Source organism: Macaca mulatta, chromosome 14, assembly GCF_049350105.2.
Source record: "Macaca mulatta isolate MMU2019108-1 chromosome 14, T2T-MMU8v2.0, whole genome shotgun sequence".
NCBI lineage: Eukaryota > Metazoa > Chordata > Mammalia > Primates > Cercopithecidae > Macaca > Macaca mulatta.
The window spans coordinates 112,927,118-112,953,531 of NC_133419.1; the positions used below are offsets into that span (position 1 = coordinate 112,927,118).

At 39.2% G+C, this 26,414-nt stretch overlaps 1 protein-coding gene across 6 annotated transcripts in view; it reads left to right on the forward strand.

Moving 5' to 3' along the window:
• Nucleotides 1–26,414, forward strand: part of BCO2 (beta-carotene oxygenase 2) — a 45,853-nt gene that overhangs the window by 7,604 nt on the left and 11,835 nt on the right. For all 6 annotated transcript variants that reach the window (XM_077964277.1, XM_028833968.2, XM_077964278.1 and 3 more), the window contains 6 exons: nucleotides 10,478–10,701; nucleotides 10,882–10,997; nucleotides 11,653–11,755; nucleotides 18,406–18,534; nucleotides 19,306–19,466; nucleotides 20,717–20,884. In XM_077964277.1, coding sequence (XP_077820403.1) covers nucleotides 10,478–10,701; nucleotides 10,882–10,997; nucleotides 11,653–11,755; nucleotides 18,406–18,534; nucleotides 19,306–19,466; nucleotides 20,717–20,884 — 901 coding nt within the window. The remainder of the gene's footprint in view (nucleotides 1–10,477; nucleotides 10,702–10,881; nucleotides 10,998–11,652; nucleotides 11,756–18,405; nucleotides 18,535–19,305; nucleotides 19,467–20,716; nucleotides 20,885–26,414) is intronic.

A 26,414-nucleotide genomic window follows, 5' to 3' on the forward strand; every position in this document is an offset into this window, starting at 1 on the left:
TTAATTCAAACACCAAATAGCTTACATAGGGCCAGCTTAGAAATAAATACTAAATCCAGAGCTACTGCAATCAAAGCTTATATGAATGAATATGGTAGAGTTGTCTGCTAAAAGGCAATGTAATATAATTGCAGTTAGAACCCTACAGTGGGGAATGAGAATTTTTTTTTTTTTTTTTTTTGAGACGGAGTCTCACTCTGTCGCCCAGGCTGGAGTGCAGTGGCGCGATCTTGGCTCACTGCAAGCTCTGCCTCCCGGGTTCATGCCATTCTCCTGCCTCAGCCTCCCGAGTAGCTGGGACTACAGGTGCCCGCCACCATGGCCAGCTAATTTTGTGCATTTTTAGTAGAGACGGGTTTCACCATGTTAGCCAGGATGGTCTCAATCTCCTGACCTTGTGATCCGCCCGCCTTGGCCTCCCAAAGTGCTGAGATTACAGGTGTGAGCCACTGTGCCCAGCCCAGGAATGAGGAATTTTTTTTTTTTTTTTTGGAGACGGAGTCTCGCTCTGTCGCCCAGGCTGGAGTGCAGTGGCCGGATCTCGGCTCACTGCAAGCTCCGCCTCCCGGGTCTACGCCATTCTCCTGCCTCAGCCTCCCGAGTAGCTGGGACTACAGGCGCCCGCCACCTCGCCCGGCTAGTTTTTTGTATTTTTTTTTAGTAGAGACGAGGTTTCACTGTGTTAACCAGGATGGTCTCGATCTCCTGACCTCGTGATCCGCCCGTCTCGGCCTCCCAAAGTGCTGGGATTACAGGCTTGAGCCACCGCGCCCGGCCGAATGAGGAATTTTAAACACACATTTGATTACAGCCACCAAAAAATATATGTAAAGTAAAAATAAAGGCATTTGGCTGCTCTAAGATGTAATACCAATCAGTCAGCACCTGTGATTATTTTACATATATGTGTGTGTGTATATATATATATATATATATATATATTTTTTTTTTTTTTTTTTTAAACAAATTTTAGCCCAATTTTCTTCAGTCATTATCTCTCTGCAGCAGCAGAAGAGGGGCCTGTACCTCCCTACTAGTGACCTGGTGTCCTTATTTCTACCCCAAGAGAAGGGATATTATCTGTGTCCAAATGGGTTCTGAATTCTACAGACTCATCAACATGAGGCAAGGAATCCTTGAAAACCACCTGTGTCTCCTTTGGGAGAATGACATATCTTTAGTATTTACGTAACTCATTCTTCTATATCTACATATGCAAAGCTTTCCTTAACAGTAAAGGGTACATGTGCATAGTGGGAGGAGATCAGACCCTTACAAGTGAAGGAAAGCAACTTCAGAAATGAATTATTTTCTTTTTCTTATTTTTACCAAGACAGAGAAGTATTGTATTGAGAGATAACCTATTTTCATGATCAATATGTGCCTAAATTATATTTAAGTCATTTCACTCTGTACTATATTTTCAGGAATTATAGAATGTGTTATTCATTCATTTAAAGGTACCTCTGTAGAAATAACCTAAAACTGCAGAAGGATCTGAAAGATCTGAACATGGTGTGCTTAGAAACTGCAGATTTTAGATCTAATGTATACTGCATTAATAAATGACATAAAATGTTAAAAAAAAATGAAAAACCAATAACTCTTCAGTATAAATTTCCTCAGTGTCTACTAGGGACGTGAAACTATGTGACAAAACCTCTATGGCCAGGAAGGAATCTGCTTTGTTTTAAACATTTTTAAATAGTAGAAACAATTTTTTATTATAAAAGTTTTACCCATATAAAACTTTTTAAAATATAGAAAAGGGAGGCTGGGGGAAGCATGTACCACCTGACAGATCCTTCTTTAGCACTTTGATGTATTTCCTGCCAGTCTTCCCACTATTTCTATAGATTTATTTTAAGTAATTACAATTATATGTAGTATTATTTGCCCCGCTGTAATAAAACTTCACACTATCATAAGCCTTTTTGTTCATGTTGCTACCAAGTCTGAACGATCATTATTTTTAATGGCTAGATGAATTCCAGGAATTACTGTTTTTTAAAAAAAAATTGTAGTAAAATATAGATAACATACAATTTACCATCTTAACCATTTTTATATGTAGAATTCAATGGCATTAAGTAGATTCATACGGTTGTGCTACCATCCATTCACAGAACTCATTTTACCTTGCAAAACTGAAACCCTGTATCCACTGAACACTAATTTCCCATTCTTCCCTTCCTCTAACCCCTGGCAACCACCGTTCTAGTTTCTGTTTGGTAAATCACCATACCCTTTCCTCTGAGCCTGGTTGGAATTTGATCATGGTCCTTCTGTCTCTCATGGTCTGTTGTTGGAAACAGACCAAGAACTAGGGATGTTTAAAAAAAGGCTATGAGGCAAGAAGAAGTAGAAGAGAAGGAGGGCAAAGGGGAGGAGGAGGAGAAACTTCTAATCCAACTCCCAGAGAATAAACAGCCTCTTACAGAGGGTATATGGTATTTCACCTGCTGCAGAAGGAGACGCTGTAATATATTGTTCAAACTAAGTAGCAGAACCATTCAGGGTCCAGGCTTGCCCCACAGGCCTCTTTGAAGATAAGAATCTTTGTGGGACAAGTGGATGGCATGGCTGGCCCTCACAAGTGTCTACTTTGTCCTCAAATCAGTTTCTTCAGAGTCAGTGATGGGCATTTATAGCTGGAACAAAGTCTTGCCTTCCCCTTGGACAGATATCTTCAGGTCAAAGGGAGACAGACACTCAGTTTAGTGGTTGGCTCCCAAGACAGGACCTACAGGGAGAGGCAGTGACCTAGGGAAGGGCAGTGTAACCCTTCACCTGTGGATAAGAATAGCTGTGCTCACATGTGAAGCTCTGGTCACTCTGTTAGATGCCATTTAACATATTCATGTCAGCACGCAGACACAGTGATGACATGCCAAAGGCGTATCTTCAATTAAATTGTTTTCATCAGTGATTTAATTGAAGACATACTAGTTTTTAAAATTATGTGAAGACTGGGTGTGGTTTATCACACCTATAATCCCAGTGCTTTGGGAGGCCAAGGCAGGAGGATGGCTTGAGGCCAGGAGTTTGAGGCTAGCCTGGGCAACATAGCAAGACTCCATCTCTACAAAAAATAAAAATTAAACAAAAGTAAAAAGAATACAGTTACATGAATCTGGGCAGAATATTAAATAGCGTCAGCACCTTTAGTCTCTACTCTTCTCTAGACAGGACTTCAGGATCCATAGTCTAGGCTCCCAGTTCCTGGACTGTCCCCACTGTAATGATTGTCCCCCTCTGTGCCACTTCGACAAGGCCACATGCCGAGGCCACACTTGGAACTTACTCTACAGAATTTCCCCACCCCTGAAATCTTGAACTCTGAAACTCTACTCTGCTCAAAACCCCAGTTTTCACAGTCCTACATTCCGTTAAACTTATTTTTTCATTCCATCAAGTTCTCCTTTCCTTCCTGTCCTCTACCATCTTAAGGCTTATCCACTGTCTCTTAATTTCTTCTCCTTGGCCCAGACTTTACCGTCAGTCACTTCAAGCACTTTGAACACCACGCTCACTTCCTTTGCCCTGGTGGTCACTGCCTCTCCTCTGATTATTTTCAGTCCTAGATTGGCCCATCCTTGGTTTCCCCTGCTCGTGGCCCAGGCCTGCTGAGCAGGTCTAGAGCAAATCACACAACCTTGCTGATTGATTCGATTACGAAATGATGATTTCCAGTCCTAGCTGAGTGCTTGGTGCTGCCAGGAATCTTTAGCAGTCAGTGTTGTTTCCAGCTTCTCACAGGGTCTGCCGCAAGTCTCTGACCCTTTCCTGAGGCCTCCTTCATTCTCCCTGTCCCTTTCACCCTCAGCAGATAAGCTGGCCTACTTCATAGGAAGGAATGACTTGTGGGGCAGCTGCATTTGAACTCCTTCAGCTTCCCTCTTCCCACCCCCACACTTCGTCCCACCAGAATCCAAGTATGCTGCAGTCTTTTATATAAAATGCATATATTCGCTTTTAACCTACATACGTCCTCCTTTATCTTTTAAATCACCTCTAGATTATTTTGTAACACTTAATACAATGCCTACACATACTTCATTCCCATGGATTTGTCTTAGTACTCAGCAAATTCAAGTTTTGCTTTGCTCCTGATCAGAGGACGCAGCCCTCTTCCTCTTCTCTGAAACCTTGATGCATCATCATCTCTCCCATTTCCTTCTCTGCCAAATAACTCTTAGAGCTCACCTTACCTTTTGGGATGCTGTAGAGCCCAGGAGTTAGTGTCATCACTGAATTCAAACCCTTGTTCTGTCACTGAGCAGCCCTGAGACTGTGGGCATATTCCTCTGAACCTTGGTTTCCACATCTGTAAATTGGGAAAAATATTCCCTTGCAGGGTCAATGTGAAGGGAGAATATATGTATAAGGGATGTAGCAAAGTGCTTAGCACAATACCTGGCATGTAGTAAGTGCTCGGTAGATGGCAGTTATCCCATTGGCAAGCTTATACCTAGATACTGTCAAACATGGATCTCCCACCCCGCCCCCAGCTCTTGGGCTCTAGACCTGTGTTTTGCCAACTGGCTGTGGAACATCTATACTCTGGTGTTCTACAAATAGCTCAGACTCTCAAAACTGAGCCATTGACTTTTCCGCAGTACTTGTTCTTCATGTCTTCTCCATCCCGGTTAAAGTATCACCAGGCAGCCAGTCATTCAGGCCTGACTTTTTGGACCCTCTCCTTTTGTTGCTGCCTACATCCTATCAGTCATCTCTGACTTGTTTCTGGAGTTTGTCCTTTGCTCACTGGTGCTGCTTCAGTTTAGGTGCTTATCTTCTCTTGCTTGAATTATTGCCTGGGCTTCTCGTTGGCTTCTTCAGTCTGCATGCTGTTCTTTCTGTTCCAAGATGCCAGTCACACAGTTTCACTCTCCTGTTTCACAACTTCACACTTGCCTGGTGAAGGTCATTAAGCCTTAGTCTAAGTGCTGGTGATGTGGGCTGACCTGTTTCTCCAACATTATCACCTGCCACTGACAGCTCCACCCACATGCTACCCCCTCAACTGGCTGTTCCTCTAAGATACTGTATGTCTTTTGACGCTTCCCCCTTCCCATCACCTCTGCCCTTGTCCCCTCTACAATTGGCAGACATACATAAAGAACCAGTCAAATGTTGCCTTTCTTGTTGACCTTTTCCTGATTTCCCCAGCTTTCCATCCTATTGCTCCTTCTCTGCATGAATAGCTTTTTTGTTTCGTTTTGTTTTGTTTTAAGTTTCTCCCTTGTAGCAGCAATCACTTTGTATCCGTTATTTATGTGCCTGTAAGTGCTGACTTTGGCACAATGCCTGGCAGATAGTAGGGACTCAAGCATATGTTGACTTGAATAAATGAATGCATGGAATGACAGGATCTCTTGAGATAGAATCTAACAAATTGAAATATATTAAGTAGCAAAAATTCTTGAAATTATTGTAACTTTTTTTGAAAAATACTACCAAAGTAGACAAACCATTAGTTAACATGATGAAGAAGATAAAGGGAAAAGGCACGAATATACAAAGTATGAAATGACAATGGAGAAGAAATAATTGAAACAGAAAAAAATTAATTACAAGAGACTTTGAAGGCCTTTATGCAAATACATTTGAAAGCCTTGATAAAATGGATAATTCTATAGGGAAAGCAGATTACCAAAATTGATGGAGGCCAGGTGTGGTGGCTCATGCCTGTAATCCCAGCACTTTGGGAGGCCAAGGCAGGATAACCTTAGCATTTTGGGAGGGTGAGGCAGGAGGATTGCTTGAGGAAAGGAGTTCGAGACCAGTCTGGGCAACATAGCCAGACCATGTCTCTATAAAAAGAAAAAGAAAAAGAATTAAACAAAATTGATAGAGAGGGAAGTTTTTTATTTTTCAATTTTTTCTATTTCTATTACTTTTATTTTATTTTTTATTTTTGAGAGGGAGTCTCGCTCTGTCGCCCAGGCTGGAGTACAGTGGTGCAATCTTGGCTCACTGCAAGCTCCGCCTACCGAGTAGCTGGGACTACAGGTGCCTGCCACCACACCTGGTTAAATTTTTTTGTGTTCTTAGTAGAGATGGGTTTCACCGTGTTAACCAGGATGGTCTTGATCTCCTGACCTCATGATCCGCCCACCTTGGCCTCCCAAAGTGCTGGGATTACAGGCATGAGCCATCGCACCCGGCCTTAGAGAGGGAAGTTTTAAGTAGACCAGTTTCTGGGGAACATCACACACTGGGGCCTATCATTGGGGGGGGAGGGGGGAGGGATTGCATTGGGAGTTATACCTGATGTAAATGAAGAGTTGATGGGTGCTGACGAGTTGATGGCTGCAGCACACCAACATGGCACAAGTATGCATATGTAACAAACCTGCACGTTATGCACATGTACCCTAGAACTCAAAGTATAATAATACAAAAAAAAAAAAAAAAGAAAAAAAAAAAAAAAAGAAATAGGAACCTTGTTACGGAAATATTTCTCAAAAAAATTACCAGGCCCAGATTATTTCACAGATGAATTCTACCAAACCTTCAAATGTGAGATAATCCCAATACTTTATAAATTATTTCAGAGCATCAAAAACGAAGGAAACTTCCCAATTGTTTTTATAAAGGAAGTATCATGTTAATATCTAAATATGACAAAGATCATGGAAAAAAGTAAACTGCAGACTAATATTATTTATGAATATCCATGATAAAGTACAAAATAGGCCAAATATTGTGGCTTACACCTGTAATCCTAGCACTTTAGGATGCTGAGGCAGGAGGATTTCTTGAGGCCTGGAGCTCGAGATTAGCCTGGGCAACATAGTGAGACTCCATCTTTACAAAAAAATAAAAAAGTAGCCAAGTGTGGTGGCATGTCCCTGTAGTCCCAGCTTTCTTGGGAGGCTGAGGCGGGAGGATCACTTCAGCCCACAATTGAGGATGCAGTGAGCTATGACAGTGCCACTGCACTCCAGCCTGGGCCACAGAACAAGATCCTGTCTCTTAAAAAAAGTACAAAATATATAATACTATTATAGCACTAATAAATATTTTGTTAAGAAACAGAATTCAATACCACATTAAAAAATAAAATTAACTATGAGCAGATGGGATTAATTTCAAGAATACAAGGTAGGTTTGTTATGAGTGAATTCATTAATACAATACAAATACACCATATTAATAAGTTCCAGGAAAAATAATCACAGAATTATCTCCATAGACGTTGAAAAAGCTTTTGTGAAAATTAAACATCCACTCTTCCTAAAAATTGCTTAAGAAAATAGGTTTTGGCTGGGCACAGTGGCTCACACCTGTAATCCCTGCAATTTGGGAGGCCGAGGTGGGCAGATCACGAGGTCAGGAGATCAGGACCATCCTGGCTAACATGGTGAAACCCCGTATCTACTAAAAATACAAAAAATTAGCTGGGTGTGGTGGCACGTGCTTGTGATCCCAGCTACTCAGGAGGCTGAGGCAGGAGAATCGCTTGTAACCTGGGAGGCGGAGGTTGCAAGAGCAAGATTGTGCCACTGCACTGCAACCTGGGCTACAGAGTGAGACTCTGTCTCAAAAAAAAAAAAGAAAATAGGGTTTGTTGGATAGTTTCTAAATATGATTTTATATGTATGTGTTTCTTAATGTATATATATCTTGGTATATGTTTATAATATATATATTATAAATATCTTAAATAACTCGCTATCTATTATATCCTGGTGCTACAAGCAGTAATACTACATTGGAAAATATATGAGTATTTTCTTCAAGTCCAGACACAGGAAAGAATGATCAGTATCTTCACTACTGTTCAACATTGTACCAGATGTAAGCAATGCAATTAGATGAAAGACATTGATCAGAGGCACAAGGACTAGTAAAGTAAAATTCTCTTTTTGCAGATGATATAATATTACTATTTTATCATATTAATATAATAACCATATTAATCCTGGAAAACCATAGAGAATCAATGATAAAACTAAATTTAACAATAAAAGGTGAGGTCACAGGATATACAATTAACATACTGAAATAATATCCTTCATGTATGCAAACAATAATCAGAGAACATAATGGTAGGGAAACTTCATTTACAATTGCAACAAAGAAGATTAAATACTTCGCAATGAATTTAGAAATGTGCAAACTTTAAAACACTCCTGGAAGATAAATTCGAATAAATGGAAAGACCATCCCCTGTTGTTGAATAGAGTGATTCAACGTCATAGAGATGTCCCAGTTCTCCCTGAGTCAATTTATAAATCTAATACAATCTTAATAAAAATTCCAACAAGCTGTTTAAGAAAGTTGGACCAACTGATACTAAAGTTCATATAGCACAGTAAATATGTAAGAATTGACAAGAAAACACTAAAATTTTTTTTCAGAGGGAGCAACTAGACCTACCAGATATTAAAATATACCATAAAGCCTTTACAATTAAAACATTGTGATATTGGTGCAAGAAAGGACCACTATAGATTAGAAAGACCAGAAGTAAACCCAGGAATTTACGGACATTTAGTTATCTGAAAATAGTGGCATCCCAAATCATTGGGTTAAAGACTTTTTCTTTTTTCTTTCCTGCAATTAAAAAAATTTTGGTAAAATACATATAGCATAAAATTTACCATCCTAACCATTTTTAAGACTACAGTTAAGTAGTGTTAAGTATATTCATCTTGTCATGAAACAGATCTTTAGAACTTTTTCATTTTGTGAAATTGAAACTCTGTATTCATTAAGCAGCAATTCTTTATTTCTCCTTCCTCCTTCCTCCTATTAACCACCATTCTACCTTCTGTTTTTATGAACTTGACTACTTTAAATACCTTATATAAGTAGAATCATACAATATTTGTCTTTTTACGACTGGTGTATTTCATATCACATAATGTCCTCAATGGTTCCTTCATGTTGTAACATGTGACAGGATTTCCTTCATTTTAAAGGATAAGTAATATTCCAGTATATGTTTTGGGGGAGACAAAATTTTCCCTCTTACCTCTTAGGGTCAGCTGAGCCCAAGAATTAAATGGACATAGGACAGATTAACAAGAGAAAAACATACAAATTTTATTTAGTAAGTTTTACATGTACCTTGGAACCACTCCTCCCCCAAGAAAAATGAAGAGCCAAAGAATAAGTTAGGGCTGAAAGCTTGTACTAGGTTGGACAAAGTGTAGTAAATGGTGAAAATGTGACAAGACAAAGGAGTTTGGGCTACGGCAGTTAATTGTGTGAAAGTGACCATGAAGATAAAGGTTAGTTTAACAGGGTTCGTTTGCACAGATCTTTCTCATTTTCTCAGCCTCAACTCCCTACCTTTGGTAATATAAATATCTTCCTTCCTTCTGGTACAGGGAGGGCACCTTTCACATGGGAGTTTTATTCCTGCTTTCAGGAAGGAATAAAGAAGGTCAGAGTGCCCTTCATGCGTCAGCTGTTTTTCAAGTACCTTTTAACTCAAAATAATCGGTATGTCAAAGTGGCATATTTTGGCGTAGCATGCTCTGAACCCTTACAGTGTAAACATTTTGTTCGTGCATTCAACCACTGATGGACACTTGAGTTGCTTCCACCCTTTGGCTATTGTGAATGATGCTGCTGTGAACATGGGTGTACAAATATCTCTTCCAGTCTCTGCTTTCAGGAACCATTGCCTTTTAAGACAATGATGTTAGCTTTGTTTATCCATACTGAAGGTATTAAGCATTCAATGTGTTAAGCATATGAAAGAAGAGACCATAGAAGAAACCATTTAAAAAGCGAAACCACAAACTTTTCCTTACAGTTTTCAATGTTTAACTGTTTAAGTAGATCATTCCTAAGGTGTAATCATATGGACAAAAATGATTAAGAAGGACAGTTATCTTCTTTGTCTACTTTAGCATAATCTTGATAAAGTTGAAAAATTTTAGAGTAAATGGAAACTTTAATACATATAAGATATGAAGATAACTATTTCTAAAAGCTTAGGAACTCTTCCTTTTTTTGTTTTTATTTTTAATGAGACGGGGTTTTGCTATGTTGCCCAGGCTAGTCTCAAGCAATCCACCTGCCTCAGCCTCCTAAATTGCTGGGCTTACAGGTGTGAGCCACTGTGCCCGGCCTGGAACTCATTCTGATTAGGTAAATGTCAGGCATCCCATATCCTCTCATGCTATTATCTTAGCCATGGAGTAAAGGTTAGAATTTTCTTAGGATTCACCACAATAGGGGTTTTCTAAAATGTGAGGGTTTTTTTTGTTTTTGTTTTTTTTTTTTTTTGACAGGGGTAAGGGTCAGGAGAATGCAAATTATTCTTTCCTTTTATACCTAGGATATGCCCAAAATGCTATCCTCCCATAATTTCAAGTTCTCTGACTAATCAGGTTGTGCTGGGAACCTGTCCCATTTCCTTATCTTTATATTTGAAATGAAGATCTATCACTCTTTCCCTCATTTTTACCCCATGTTTTCTTACTAATATTTATTTATTTTCTCCTGTTTGAAGGTACAATCATTGGTTTGATGGGATGGCACTGCTTCACCAGTTCAGGATGGCAAAGGGCACAGTGACATACAGGAGCAAGTTTCTACAGAGTGATACATATAAGGCCAACAGTGCTAAAAACCGAATTGTGATGTCAGAATTTGGCACACTGGCTATCCCGGATCCATGCAAGAATGTTTTTGAACGTTTCATGTCCAGGTTTGAGCTGCCTGGTAAAGCTGCAGGTGAGAGTGATGATTATTTAAACTATTATGATATATACCATTTATACAAACATAAATCTTGAAAATAGATTTTTTTTTGTATATGTGAGAGGATGTTGAATTGCTTTCTTCCTTTGAGTGTGTGCTTAGCATCTGCTACAGTAAGCATGGTACTTAAATAACTCTAGGGTTTGGTTTCAGCCATGACTGACAACACTAATGTCAACTATGTGCGGTACAAGGGTGATTACTACCTCTGCACTGAGACCAACTTTATGAATAAAGTGGACATTGAAACTCTGGAAAAGACAGAAAAGGTAAAGTACAGGTAAAAAAATGAATAAAATAGATCCTAACATTTCTTTCCATTCAAAATGCTTTTTAGAGTAGTATATATCAAGAAGAAATTGGAGCCTTAACTACAGAAAAACAAAGTTATTCATGATGCAGGTCACCTTTACCCTCTGGTCTGATGGCCTCTGGGTTGGTTTTCCTTAAATATAATTCTAAACTCCTTCCTTAGCCCTAACATCTGAAGGCTAGGGTAAAGGAGAAATAGAATAGTACTGATCTACTTTGGCTAGTTGCTGTTCTTCCTAGCTATGGTTAGTATTGGACTGGAGGTTGTCTATACCTGTATTTCCTTCATGTAACATATTAATTAAAAAGAAAATTTTAGACTAGGTTTTTAATTTTAATTCTTATGCTTCTTTTGAATTTTCCTGTGGTATTAGGCAAATTTATTCAGGGTAGTTTTGTTGTTAGTAGTGGTGATGGGTTTTTGTTTATTGTTTTTAGTCTTGATTTCTTTTTTTTAGTGGGAAAAATAATTTTTATTTCTCAGAGGCAAGAAATTAGGGCTTACATTGCAGTTTTCATATCATATTTTTAAAAACATTAGATATTTCTACTATTTATGCATGTAAGTAGAGATCTGCCCATTAAAAATCTCCAATGGTCTCAAATTTGCAGGTAGATTGGAGCAAATTTATTGCTGTGAATGGAGCAACTGCACATCCTCATTACGACCCAGATGGAACTGCATACAATATGGGGAACTCCTTTGGGCCATTTGGTAAAGTTGCGATAGAGGTCTTTTTAGAAATAATTGAGACCAGGCATGGTGGCACATGTCTGTAATCTCAGCACTTTGGGAGGACAAGGCCGGAGAATTTCTTGAGCCCAGGAGTTCGAGACAAGCCTGGGCAACAAAGTGAGACCTCATTTTACCCAAAACCAAAAACATTAGCCAGGTGTGGTAGTGCGCACCCGTGGTCCCAGCTACTCGGGAGGCTGAGGTGGGAGAATTCCTTGAGCCTAGGAGTTTGAGATTGTAGTGAGCCATGACTGTACCACTGCACTTCAGACTAGGCAACACAGCAAGATCCTGTCTCACAAAAATAAATAAATAAATAAATAAATAAATAAATAAATAAATAGGAAAGAAATAATTGGGTGTTAACTGTCTTCTTGGGGTTCAATTATAGTTAAGATGTAAACATATGAAACATCATTTGAAAAGTCTGAAAGAAAATCTCTAAAATAGCATTACCCAACTTAAAATATATGATTTATCATTAAGTATCTGTTCTACGGTCTATTGGTACGTACGCTTAGTAGCTGATTTTCGATTTGACCTTTTTAGTTTAACTCACATTTTTATGTTTCATTGTGCCTCTCGCTTACAAGCATTGTAGGGATTTTCAGTACATATTTCTCAAACTGGAATTTTTAATAAGTACCATATTAGAAGTATAAGAAATTTAGAATGTTGCAGCCAAGAGATACAAGGAAGGTACATTGTCTATCATAGGGAAGGAATTTATTTTTATCATGAAAGTAATACACTACACGGTAAGTTAAAGTCATAGTGGGGTTGCATGCACAACCACTTAAGTCACATCTCTTTTCTAGTCTCCAATCTGCTCCAGAAAGTTCTGATAGCTAATAATGATAGTTAACATTTATGGAGTATCTACTATGTGTTAAGCATTTTTCCCCATATTTTTTTCATTTAATCCTTATGCCAACTCTCCGAGAAAGGTGCTAATATTACCTTGGTTTTACAGACAAAGGCAGTGAACCTTGAGGAGAGCTAAATGACTTGCTCTAGTAAGCTTTTGACTCACACACGAAGCCTTGCTTGCTAGTTACTCTATTAGACCATCTCATTAGTTATTCATCATGGAATGCAGAAGACTCTATTGGTATTTTTTTAATACTCAATCTTCACCTGTTCACCATGTCCTTCTCTACTTGTTAAGGCCTTTTCACCTATCTACCCACTCTTCTAAGGGCATGTGAATTCAGGTTTCTATACATGAATACATATGTCTCTCCCTGTTTGAAGAGGAATGTGTAAGTAAGTATAGTAGACCCCCCTTCTCTGTGGTTTCACTTTCACAGTTTCAGTTATCCAGTCTGAGTATTTTATGATATTTTGTGAGATAAAAACTACATTCACGTAATTTTTATTACAGTATATTGTTATAATTGTTTTATTTTATTATTAGTTATTGTTGTTAATCTCTTACTGTGCCTAATTTAGAAATTAAAGTTTATCATAAGTATATATGTAAAGAAAAAAACAGTGTGTGTAGGGTTTGTACTATCCATGATTTTAGGCATCCACCGGGGGGTTTGGAATGTATCCCACCTGGATACAGGGGGACTCCTGCATTAGATATGTTTGACTATCTTTCTCTCAGCTATCAATTAATCTACCATCTACAACCTATGAAATATTTGTATAGGTTAATGGTATAACTTTGGTGCATAATTGGCTTTGTGGCTTGCTCCTCTCTATCTCTCCATATTTACATCTCTGAGTGTATATAAAGATGAATACTACAGGTTTGCTTTTTACTGGCACGAGTAGAGAGAGGGTGCTCTAGACACCTCTATACCCAGTTCTCTCTCTTCTTTATTACTTGATCTCAGATAAGGAGGATTCTTCAACACTGTTATAGGAAACAGCAAACATCCTTCTAAGTAAAATGTTTTAGCAAAATGGATCCAAGAACCCAGCAATTTTCGGTCCATCTCTCTTATCTTGATCATTAAAAAAATCAATTTCGTAATAAATTAACTCTGTTAACCAAGTAGATAACTTTGTAACTCATTCATAATATGACAAATACTATTTTGCCATTCTAAATTACTTTTTTTTAATTTTTGAGATGGAGTCTTGCTCTGTTGCCAGGCTGGAGTGCAGTGGTACGATCTCAGCTCACTGCAACCTCTGCCTCCCAGGTTCAAGTGATTCTCCTGCCTCAGCCTCCCGAGTAGCTGGGACTACAGGTGTCCTCCACCATGCCCGGCTAATTTTTGTGTTTTTAGTGGAGACGAGGTTTCACCATGTTGGCTGGGATGGTCTCGATCTCCTGACCTTGTGATCTGCCCGCCTGGGCCTCCCAAAATGCTGGGATTACAGGTGTGAGCCACCACGCCTGGCCAATCACTTTTTTTTTTTTTTTTTTTTAAGATGAAGGCTCGCTCTGTTGCGCAGGCTGGAATGCAGTGGCACGAGCTTGGCTCACTGCAACCTCCGTCTCCCAGATTCAAGTGATTCTTCTGCCTCAGTCTCCTGAGTAGCTGGGATTACAGGTGCCTGCCACCATGGCTGGCTAATTTTTGTATTTTTAGTAGAGACAGGGTTTCAGCCATATTGACCAGGCTGGTCTCGAACTCCTGACCTCAAGTAATCTGCCCACCTCAGCCTTCCAAAATGCTGGGATTTCAGGCACTAGCCACTGCGCCTGGCCTAAATTACATATTCTAAAATAATAGTAACTAGATCTGTGATTTTCAACCTTTAATGTGCCTAACAATAATCTGGAATGTAGATTGAATCATCTGGATTTCATTCATCTTCAGGGATTCTGGTTTAGTAGAACTGAAAAGGGGCTAAAATTTTGCATTTTAACATGGTCTCTGGGTGATCTTGGTGCAAGTGGCCCCTGGACCTCACTGATTAACCCAGCCACCAATCATGAGAGCCTGTGCTTGTTACTTTGCCTCGGTTTGCTGCTTGTCTCCAGGAGACAAACTCCTGGAGAGTCTCCCAGAATTCAGCTGACAGTATTGGGCAGGTCTGGTCTTTCTGGACATTCTTCTGCTGGGTGTTTCCTGGGTGTCTGTTTGTCTTACCTAATGCCTTCGAGACTTGCAGTTAGAACAGTTCATTAATTAATGTGTTTAAATTCTGTGAATTGAGTAATCCAATTGCTGAGACAGGAAATTCATCTCTTTATCTTCTCCTAATCCCAACGAACACTGAACCTACTTCTTTTTTTTTTTTTTTTTTCCTTCACTTGATTATTTGATTCAGTGAGAAGTTTTTGAACTGGAACTCAATGTGCATGCAACTGCAGGGAGCTCGACTACTTGATAGACATTTTGGGGAAATTTAGTTATTCTCATTGTATTACAGTAAAATGCTTGCTAGTAATTGCTACCTTTAGGAAGTAAAAAGCTTTTGTTTTAGCTTTTCTAGATATTTTTAAAAGGCTTTTAAAATTTATGAAAATCCTGCAAACATTAATCAATCCAGTTAGTTTTTAATACTTATTTAAAATATGTTGTTCAGACTAATGTTAAAGACAATAATAGAGTATTCTTGGACTATAGAGCTTGTCTAATATTTCTTTCATCACTGTACAAAGCATGACGTTTTGTACATAATGGGTTCTCAAAACATATCTATATCCCCAACCTAGACCTCCCCAGTATTTTATATCCAATTGCTTAGTCAGCATTCTTCTTAGGATGTCTAATAGGCATTGCAAAATTAACTTGTCAAAAACCAGACTCCTGATATTTTCCCCTAAACTACCACCACCTCCTCTTCTCCTCCTCCTCCTTCTCTCTCTTCCTTGTTCTCCTTCCTTCCCTTCCTTCCCTTCCCTCCCTTCCTTCCCTTCCCTCCCTTCCTTCCCTTCCCTTCCCTTCCCTTCCCTTCCCTTCCCTTCCCTTCCCTTCCCTTCCCTCCCTCATTCCTCCTTCTTCTTCCTTCTTCTTCTTCTTTCTTCGATTAGAGATGGAGTCTTGCTATATCCTCAGGCTGGACTTGAACTCCTGGGCTCAAGAGATGCTCCCAAGAAGCTGGACTATAGGCATGCACCACTGTGCCTGGCTTATTTCTTTCTCTCCTTAAGATGACTCTTCCCCATCTCAGGAGATACTAACTCCATCTTTCCAGTTGCTAAGGACAATAACTGTGGAATCATCCTTTACATTTATCTCTTATATCAGTTGATCCAAAAGTAATTTCAGGGTCAGGTGCAGTGGCTTATGTCTGTAATTCCAGCACTTTGGGAGGCCGAGGTGGGTGTATTGCTTGAGCTCTGGAGTTTGAGACCAGCCTGGACAATATAGCAAGATCTCATCTCTACAAAAAATACAAAAATTAGCCGGATATAGTGGCATGTGCCTGTGGTCCCAGCTACTCGGGAGGATGAGGTGGGAGGATCGCTTGAGCCCAGAAGGTTGAGGCTGCAGTGAGTCGTGATTGCATCACTGCACTCCAGCCTGAGTGACAGAGTGAGACCCTGTCTCAAAAAAAAAAAACCCAACCAACCAACCAAACAAACAAACAAAAAAAGTAATTTCAGCAATGCCTTCAAAATATATCAACAATCCAACCATTTCACACCACCTCCATGGCCACCACTCTACTTTGAGTCACTATCCCTTCTCACTTGAATGACTGCAATAGCCCCTCAACTAGTTGCCCTGATTCTGCCCTTGCCCCACTTCGGTTTCTTTTCAGCACGGTAACACCAGAGTTACCAGAGTTATCCTTTTAACCCACACCCGCGTCTCTGAACTTACCTCCTAGACACTCCTCCTTGCTTATCATGATAGGGCCACACTGGCCTCCTTGCTGATACTTAGACACTCCAGTGGTGCTCCTGGCTGAGAATTTTTGCATTTGCTCTTTCCTCCACCTGGAATGCATTTCTCCCAGATATCTTCAAGCGTTCTTCCTCACCTCCTTTAGGTCTTTACTCAAATGTCACCCACTTAGTGAAACTTTCCAGACCAGCATATTTAAAGGTGCAAACAGTAGCTCCTACTCCTCATATGATCACTCCTGATCCTTATTCCTTGGCTTATTTTCTATTATAGTTCTCATTGTCATCTGATGCATTATATTTTTACTTATTATATGATTTAAAAGAAACACAATAAGACAAAATAAGAGATCTTGTCTGAGCACAGTGGCTCACACCTGTAATCACAGCACTTTGGGAAGCTGAGGTGGGAGGATTGCTTGAGACAAGGAGTTCGAGGCTGCAATGAGCTATGATCACACCACTGTACTCCTGCCTGGGTGACAGTGCAAGGCCCTGTCTCTAAAAATAAAATGAAGAAGAAGAAGGTGGAGGAAGAGGGGGGGATTTTTGTCTATTTTGCATATTTCTGTATACAGGTGCCTGGAATATAGTACTAAGAACACTCAGAATGGTGTCTGGAATATAGTAGGTGCTCAAAAAGTAGTAGTTGCAGAATAAATAAATAAAGAACCGTATTGGAAAGCAGATAAATAAGCAGAAAATTGTATACAATGAGATACGTGCTATGACTATGAGGATGTAATGAGGACATACAATAGGGGCACCAAATGCCTTTGGGGTGGGGAAGAGTCAGGGAAGACTACTTGAGGAGTGGATATCTGAGTTGATTCTTGAAGAGCCAGTAAGCAATAGACAGATGAATGACTGCATGAAAGAATGTTGATGAGACAGGATGGGATGGAACCCAGAGTGACCCTAGGGGTCCAGAGGGTTGAGGGAAGGAGCTGGACACGAGTGCAAATGGAGACTGTAGTTAGAATAGGGGAAGGAAGGGAAGGAACAGAATTTGAGGATATTTCTGGCTGCTATTTTTTTTTTTAGTTTAAGAACTTCAACTCTATGACCTGTCTATTCACCATACATATGAGACAGGTCCATTATAATCACTACCTCATTATATAATAGCTCTTTTTTTTATTATTATACTTTAAGTTCTGGGGTACATGTGCAGAATGTGCAGGTTTGTTACATAGGTATACACATGCCATGGTGGTTTGCTGCACCCATCAACCCGGCATCTACATTAGATATTTCTCATAATGCTATCTCTCCACTAGCCCCCCACCCCCTGAAAGGCCCTGGTGTGTGATGTTCCCCTCCCTGTGTCGATGTGTTCTCATTGTTCAACTCCCACTTATGAGTGAGAATATGCGGTTTTGTTTTCTGTTCTTATGTTAGTTTGCTGAGAATGATGGTTTCCAGCTTCATCCATGTCCCTGCAAAGGACATGAACTCATCCTTTTTTATGACTGCATAGTATTCCAAGGCATATATGTGGCAGATTTTGTTTGTCCAGTCTATCATTGATGGGCATTTGGGTTGGTTCCAAGTCTTTGCTATTGTGAACAGTGCCTGGCTGCTACCTTAATGTTTCCTATGAATTAGAGATGAAGTTAGCATTATAATAGAATGAATCATTGGTTGATCACTTTGGATGTGCTGTTTCAAAACCTTAGCTAATTATTTTCATAGAGATAACATATTTTTAAGATCCAAATCTTTGTTTGAAATAACCCTTCAGGAAATAAGAGTGTCATGCATATTGCATAAATCTCTTAATTGCTTTTGGCAAGTCCACAAGTGCAAGGGTTGTCTTTTAATCTAGAATGTATGTAAAACAAGTAAGATAGGACTTTTCATTTTTCAGGTTTCTCCTATAAGGTTATTCGGGTTCCTCCAGAGAAGGTGGACCTTGAGGAGACCATCCATGGAGCCCAGGTGATATGTTCTATTGCTCCTACAGAGAAGGGGAAACCTTCTTACTACCATAGCTTTGGTGAGTCCAAGGATAAGGCAAATTTCAGTGGGCCCTGCCTTGATGTTGCTGTAGCAGAAGGACTAGTTTGGCAAATGTTATGTTAATAGTTTATCATGCTATGGTGATAATGAGACCAAGGTTGCATTTTGATGCTAGTTAAGGTTATTCTGTTTAGTCACATACTCCTGACCCTAGCCAGCTGACTGCTTGAAAAGATATACTGTAGTTGCTGCTTTAGTATAAGCAATTACTAAAAAATTAGTTGATAGAATTTAAAATTTTAGGCAACCAATAGCAATCAGACATGAAAAGGTCATCTTGACTCTATTTTGAGGGGAAATTCATATTCTATATAGATTGGTTCAGCTTTTACTCAGACTATTTATTTTCTGTATTTTAAATCATATAGCCAAACTGCTCCTAGATTCTTACCCCGAGTATAAGCAGGAAAAGGATTAAGGGATACATGTACAGATCATAAAGGACACTTTAATACTATACTTTTTTACTTTGTTCCTAAACCAAATAATTTAAAAAGAAAAGGAAAAAAAAGATAAAAAGCAAGCTGAGAACATGCAACCCAAGCTATTCTAAGCAGTTCCCTTTTTTATGTAGGAACAGGAAATATGTATAGTAAAGCTGGGAGACAGTAAACATGTATTTCTGGCTGGCATTTGTTTAGGGCATCAGTAACATGTCCAGGCATTCAGACAAGTCCTCATAACTGTCACATTTCAGACAAGTCTAGTTTGCCAAATAACATTTTTATTGTTTGCTGGAACCTTTCAGGAATGACAAGGAACTATATTATTTTCATTGAACAACCTCTAAAGATGAACCTGTGGAAAATTGCCACTTCTAAAATTCGAGGAAAGGCCTTTTCAGATGGGATAAGCTGGGAACCCCAGTGTAATACACGGTTTCATGTGGTGGATAAACACACTGGACAGGTGGAGTATATTTATCATGAAAATTGTTGGAAACAAAGGCAAATTTCCATATAGTTGATTTTTTAACCTTCCCTGGATAGTATTTGCATAGGACACTTTTAATCAAGGATATTACCTTCTTCTATAGGTTGAGCTAGCTACTTATTAATTAGTACGATGGATTTTGCATATTAGAGAATTATAGGAAACAATTTTATCCTTTTAATGATCTGATTCAATTAAAATGGCATCCAAGAAACTCTCTTAGCATGGATTTTTTTCCATATCATAATAGCTGCTAAAGAGGGTGTTGTTCGTGCAGAAATCTTCTGTAATTTTTGCAGGAATACTCTAATTAGTTGATTCTCTGGCTTCTTTTTTCCTTTTTTTTTTTTGAGATTTTTTTTTTTTTTTTTTTTTTTTAGACGGAGTCTTCTCTATCACTAGGCTGGAGTATAGTGGTGAGATCTTAGCTCACTGCAACCTCCACCTCCCGGGTTCAAGTGAGTCTCCTGCCTCAGCCTCCTCAGTAGCTGGGACTACAGGCATGTGCCACCACACCCAGCTAATTTTTTTGTATTTTTAGTAGAGACAGGGTTTCACCATGTTGACCAGGATGGTCTTGATCTCTTGACCTCGTGATCTGCCCACCTCCCAAAGTGCTGAGATTACAGGTGTGAGCCACCATGCCCAGCCCAATTCTCTGGCTTCTTAATATGTGAATGTGACAATCCTACTAAAGTCCAACCATGATGGTTGAATATCTTTTTACACTCCTGATTCATACCACTATTATATTTGCCTACTTTTTACCTCTCTAAAGAGATAGTATCTTAAATTTACTCTATCTGGATCTCATTACAAAAAAAAATTTAGTAATGACTGCACTTTAAAAAAATTAGTCTCTTAATTTATCATCAATATACTGAGTAGCAATATTTTCTATTTAACCATGCAGTTAGAGTCCAAGATTTACATATCATTCAAAACATTGGGCTATATTTCATGAGGGTTTTTAAGTTCATTGTAACAATTGATCAGTCTATATCAAATAGCCCCAGTTCATTGCTTAAGCAAACAATGTTTAAATCAAAGCATATTTGCTTCTACATTCTGTGTTCTACTTTTATATATACTGGACTTGCCATTTCAGAGGGGGAAATCCTCCTAATTTTCTTATTTTGAACTTTTTGGACCTGTTTCCTAAAGGAAAGGGAAAAAGAAGAAAACTAAAAAAAAATTTTTTTCATTGTTTGTGTTTTCCCCTGCAGCTTCTTCCAGGGAGATACTACAGCAAACCTTTTGTTGCATTTCATCATATCAATGCCTTTGAGGACCAGGGCTGTGTTATAATTGATTTGTGCTGTCAAGATAATGGAAGAATCCTAGAAGTTTACCAGTTACAGAATCTCAGGAAGGCTGGGGAAGAGCTTGATCAGGTAAACATTAGAATTTGTCAAGAGTCATCAAAATAATTTTGAACTCCAAGATCTTGCTTTGGCTTTGGAATTACATGTTTTTTTCTCTCTGTCTCTCTCTCACATGTTTCTCTCTCTCTCTCTCTCTCTCTTTTTTTTCTTTTGAGACCGAGTCTTGCTCTGTCACCCAGGCTAGAGCGCAATGGTGCGATCTTGGCTCACTGCAACCTCCACCTCCCAGGTTTGAGAGATTCTCATGCCTTAGCCTCCCAGGTAGCTGGGATTATAGGCACGCACCACCACGCCCTGCTAATTTTTAAATTTTTTGTAGAGATGAGTTTCACTATGTTGGCCAGACTTGTCTCAAACTCCTGACCTCAAGTGATCCGCCCGCTTCAGCCTCCCAAAGTCTTGGGATTACAGGCATGAGCCACCATGCCTGACCTAGGAATTACATATTTCTCTTGTTTCCTTGTGGCAAGTAATGAGAGAGAGTAGTTTTAAAGCATTGAAGACATAGCTTCATCATTTATTTAATATTAAAAATAATTTGAAATAGCTTATTTAATACCTAATAAGTAAAAAGCATGGCAAAGAGAGCCAAGATATGTGTTTAAAAGCATATGTGGCTGGGCATGGTGGCTCACACCTGTAATCCCAGCAGTTTGGGAGGCTGAGGTGGGCAGATCACTTGAGCTCAGGAGTTTGAGACCAGCCTGGACAACCAAAATGGTCAAACCTTGTCTCTACTAAAAAGGCAAAAAATAGCCAGGTGTGGTGGTGGGCACCTGTAATCCCAGCTACTTGGGAGGCTCAGGAAAGAGAATCGCGTGAAGCCAGGAGGTGGAGGTTGCAGTGAGCCGAGATCGCACCACTGCACCCCAGCCTGTGCAACGGAGCGAGACTCCATCTCCCAAAAAAAAAAAAAAAAAAAGCGTATGTGATAGTTCCTTATCTCCTTGTTACACTTAAGCACCAAACAAAGTTTGCTGGAAGGGGCAGCAAAGTAGACTCAATCAGTCCACCTAGTTGAAGGGATTCACTTTTTCCTGATGCTGAATCCAAGGTAAAGTTTTTCCTTGAATTATGTAATATACATTGTTTCTAGATGTAGCTTTATTTTTTAGCTATAGTTTTCTTTTTAAATGTTTGTAAAATAGTACTTATTACGTTTACTTATGCCTTACTAAGTTTACTTATAGCTTCATGGTAGTCCTGACGTCTGTGGTTATCTCTTTTCTGTTTTAAGATTGCCTGGGTTTTTCATGGCCTTTTGCATTTCTATAAATTTTAGAATCCATTTATCAGGTTTTGTTTTTGTTCTTGTTTTAAAAATAAAATTCATTGTATATATTTGAGGTTTACAACATGATGTTATGGGATACATGTAAATAGTAAAATGGTTAGCATAGTGAAGCAGATTAACATATCTATCATGTCACATAGTTACTTTTTTGTGTGACAAGAGCAGTTAAAATCTACTTGTTTAACAAAAATCTCTAATAGAATACAATCTTATTAACTTTATTTCTTGTGTTTATATATTAGAGCTCTAGACTTGTTCATACTACGTATCTACTGTTTGGTATCTTTTGAGCTACATCTTGTCTTTGTCTTCCCTTCCCCTCTGGTGGTAACCACTGTTTCATTGTCTTTCTCTGTGTATTTGAGATTTTCTTTAAAAAATTCCACATGAAAATGAGATCATGCAATATTTTTTTTCTTTTTTTTTTTTGAGACAAAGTCTCACTCTGCCACTTAGTTTGAAGTGCAGTGGTGTGACCTTGGCTCACTGCAACCTCTGCTCCCGGGTTCAAGTGATTCTCCTACCTCAGCCTCCTGAGTAGCTGGGACTACAGGCATACACCATCATGTCTGGCTAATTTTTGTATTTTTAGTAGAGACCAGGTTTCACCATGTTGGCCAGGCTGGTCTTGAACTCTTGACTTCAGGTGATCTGCCTGCGTTGACCTCCCCAAGTGCTGGGATTACAGGCATGAGCCACAGTGCCTTGCCTCATAGAATATTTTTCTTTCTGTGTCTGGCTGTTTCACTTAGCATAATGTCTTCCAGGTCCATCCATGTTGTGTCAGACATCAGGATCTCCTTTTCTAAGATTGAATAATACTCCATTGTGTGTATATATCACATTTTCTTTATCCATTCATCTGCCAATGGGTATTTAGGTTGTTTCTGTTTCTTGGCTATTATGAATAATGCTGCAATGAACGTAAGAATGCAGCTATTTTCATGAGGTGGTGATTTCATCTCATTTGAGTGTATACCCAGGAGAGGGATTGCTGGGTCATATGTTGTACAATTGACCCTGAACAACGTGGATTTGAACTGCATGGGTCCTTATATGCAAATTTTCTTTTACCTCTCCACCCCTGAGATAGCAAGACAAACCCCTCTCTTCCTCCCCCTCAGACTACTCAATGTGAAGACAGTGAGAATGAAGACCTTTATGATGATCTACTACCACTTAATGAATAGTAAATATATTTGCTCTTCCTTATGACTTTTAATAGCATTTTATTTTATTTTTTTTGAGACAGAGTTTTGCTCTTGTCGCTCAGGCTGGAGTGCAATGGTACAATCTTGGCTCGCTGCAACCTCCGCCTCCTGGGTTCAAGCCATTCTCCAGCCTCAGCCTCCCGAGTAGCTGGGATTATAGGCACCCACCACCATGCCCATTGCATTTTTAGTAGAGATGGGGTTTGGCCAGGCTGGTCTCGAACTCCTGACCTCAGGAGATCTGCCCACCTTGGCCTCCCAAAGTGCTGGGATTACAGGCTTGAGCCACCATGCCTGGCCTTTAATAACATTTTCTTATTTCTAGTTTGCTTTATTGTAAGAATACAATATATAATACATATGAGATGCAAAATATGTGCTAATTAACTGTATGTTTTTGGTAAGGCTTCCAGTCAAAAATAGGTTATTAGTAGTTACATTTTTGAGTAGTCAAAAGTTATGTGTGGATTTTTGACTATGTCGGGGGTTGGCACCTCTACCCCGCTCCGTGTTGTTCAAGGGTCATCTGTATTTTTGATTTCTTTAGGAACTCTTATACTGTTTTTCATAATGGATGTACCAATTTATATTCCCACCAACAATATACTAGGGTTCCCTTTCTTCTACACCCTTGCCAACATTTGTTATCTCTTGTCTTTTTGATAATAGCCATCCTTATGAGTGTGAGGTTTTATGTTTGTATTTCCCTTATGGTCAGTGATGTTGAGCACCTTTTTATATGCCTATTGGACTTTAAAATTTTATTTTATTTTGTTTTTTTAGGGACAGGATCTCACTCTGTTGCCCAGGCTGGGTGCAGTGGCATGATTATAGTTCACTGAAGCCTCAAACTCCTGGGCACACGTGATCCTCTTGCCTCAGCCTCCCAAGTAGCTGGGACTACAGGTGTGTGGCACCACACTCAGTTAATATTTTAAAAACTTTTTTTTGTAGAGACAGGGTCTTGTTATGTTGCCAAGGCTTTTCTCAAACTTCTGGGCTCAAGTGATCCTCCTGCCTCAGCCTCCCAAAGTGCTGGGATTACAAGTGTGAGCCACCACACCTGGCCTCTATTTTTGGAGAAATGACTGTTTAGGTCCTTTGCCCATTTTTTATTTTTATTTTTCATTTTATTTATTTATTTTTAACTTTCAATTAAAAGGTAAACTTTAATGTCGAAAATGCAAACTTGGGGAAGGCAGAAAAGACACACACAAGGCTGTCACTTCACACTTGGAAGGTTGCACAGCGGCTGGGCAGAGGCGCTCCTCACATCCCAGACAGAGCAGCGGCCAGCCAGAGGCCTCCTCACTTGCCAGACCGTGGGTGGCTGGGCAGAGGCGCTCCTGGGGCGGCAGGGGTGGCAGCTGGGCAGAGGCGCTTCTCAGTTCCCAGACGGTGGGCAGCTGGGCAGAGGCGCTCCTGGGGTGGTTGGGCGGCAGCTGGGCAGAGGCACTCCTCACTTCCCAGATGGGTGGGATACGGTATTGCAACTGTAGATCAATTTGGAGATAACCGACATCTTTACAATATTGAGTCTTCCAATCCATGAACATGGAATATCCCTCCATTTATTTGGGTCTTTAAAAATTTCTCTCAGTAATGTTATAGTTTTCAGTATAAAGATATTACATTTCTTTTTGTGTGTTTTGAAATTATTGTAAATGGTATCTTTTAAGCTTTCATTTTCTGTTTTTTGTTCTTATATAGAAATATAATTGATTTTGTATCCAGAGATCTTGCTAAATTCACTTATTAGTTCAAATAGTTGATCCACAAATTATTTTGGATTTTCTATGTGCACAGTCATGTTACCTGAAAATAATGACAGCTTTCTTTCTAATACTTAGGGCTTTATCTCTTTTTCTTGCCTTACTGTACCAGCTAGGACTTCGAGTTGAATAGAAGTGCAAGATAATGAATAGAAGTTGAACAGGTAGTGTTGAAAAATGTTTAACAATTCATTATTAAATATAAAATTGCTATAGGTATTTTTCTAGCTGTCTTTATCAGATTATCTTAATAGTGCCTTTTAATGAATAAACATTCTTAATATGGCCCAGTATACAATCTTTTCCTTTGTGACTTATACATTGTACATCTTGTTTTAGACATCTTCTCTTGGTAACGTAATGCAAATATTATCCTGTGTTATCTTCTAGAGAAGTCAAGTATCTGTATATGCATTATTCTGTTTCTGTACTCTATATTCTGTTTCATGGTTCTACTTATGGTTACTTGTGCACTGCATTAAAAAAGTCTTAAGGTTTAGTATCAAGTTATCCTAATATTTTTCTTTTGCAAAGAGTGTCATGGCCATCCCTGGCCCTTCACATTTTTGTATAAATTTTAGAATCAGCTGTCAGTTCCCCGCACAAAAATATGGTCATATTTTAATTGTATTTGCACTGAACCAATGTATCAATTTGAGAGAGGACTAACCTCTTTACACAATGTTGAGTCTTCCAGTATGTGAACACAATATATCTTTCCATTTATTTGAGACTTCTTTAATTTCTTTCAATGTTTATAGTTTTCTCGTTACAGGTTTTCTGCATCTTTTGTTAGATTTATTCCTAGATTTTTTTTACATTATTTTAAATGTTGTTTATTTTTTGCTTTCATTTTATGTTAGTGTTGCTATATAGCAATTGATTTTTTTTTTTTTTTTTGAGACAGGGTGATGGTCTCACTGTGTCACTAAGGCTGGAGTGCAGTGGTGTGATCTCAGCTCACTGCAACCTCTGCCCCCTGGGTTCAGGCGATCCTCCCACCTCAGCCTCTTGAGTAGCTGGGACTACAGGCACGTGCCACCATTCCTGGCTAATTTTCATATTTTTTGGTAGAGACAGGGTTTCACCATGTTGGCCAGGCTGGTCTTGAACTCCTGACCTCAAGTGATCCACCCGCCTTGGCCTCCCTAAGTGCTGGGATTACAGGTGTGAGCCACCGCACCTGGCCAGCAATTGATTTTTGTTTGTTGATCTTATATTCACTAATATTGTAATTACACTTACAAATTCTAATAGTTATA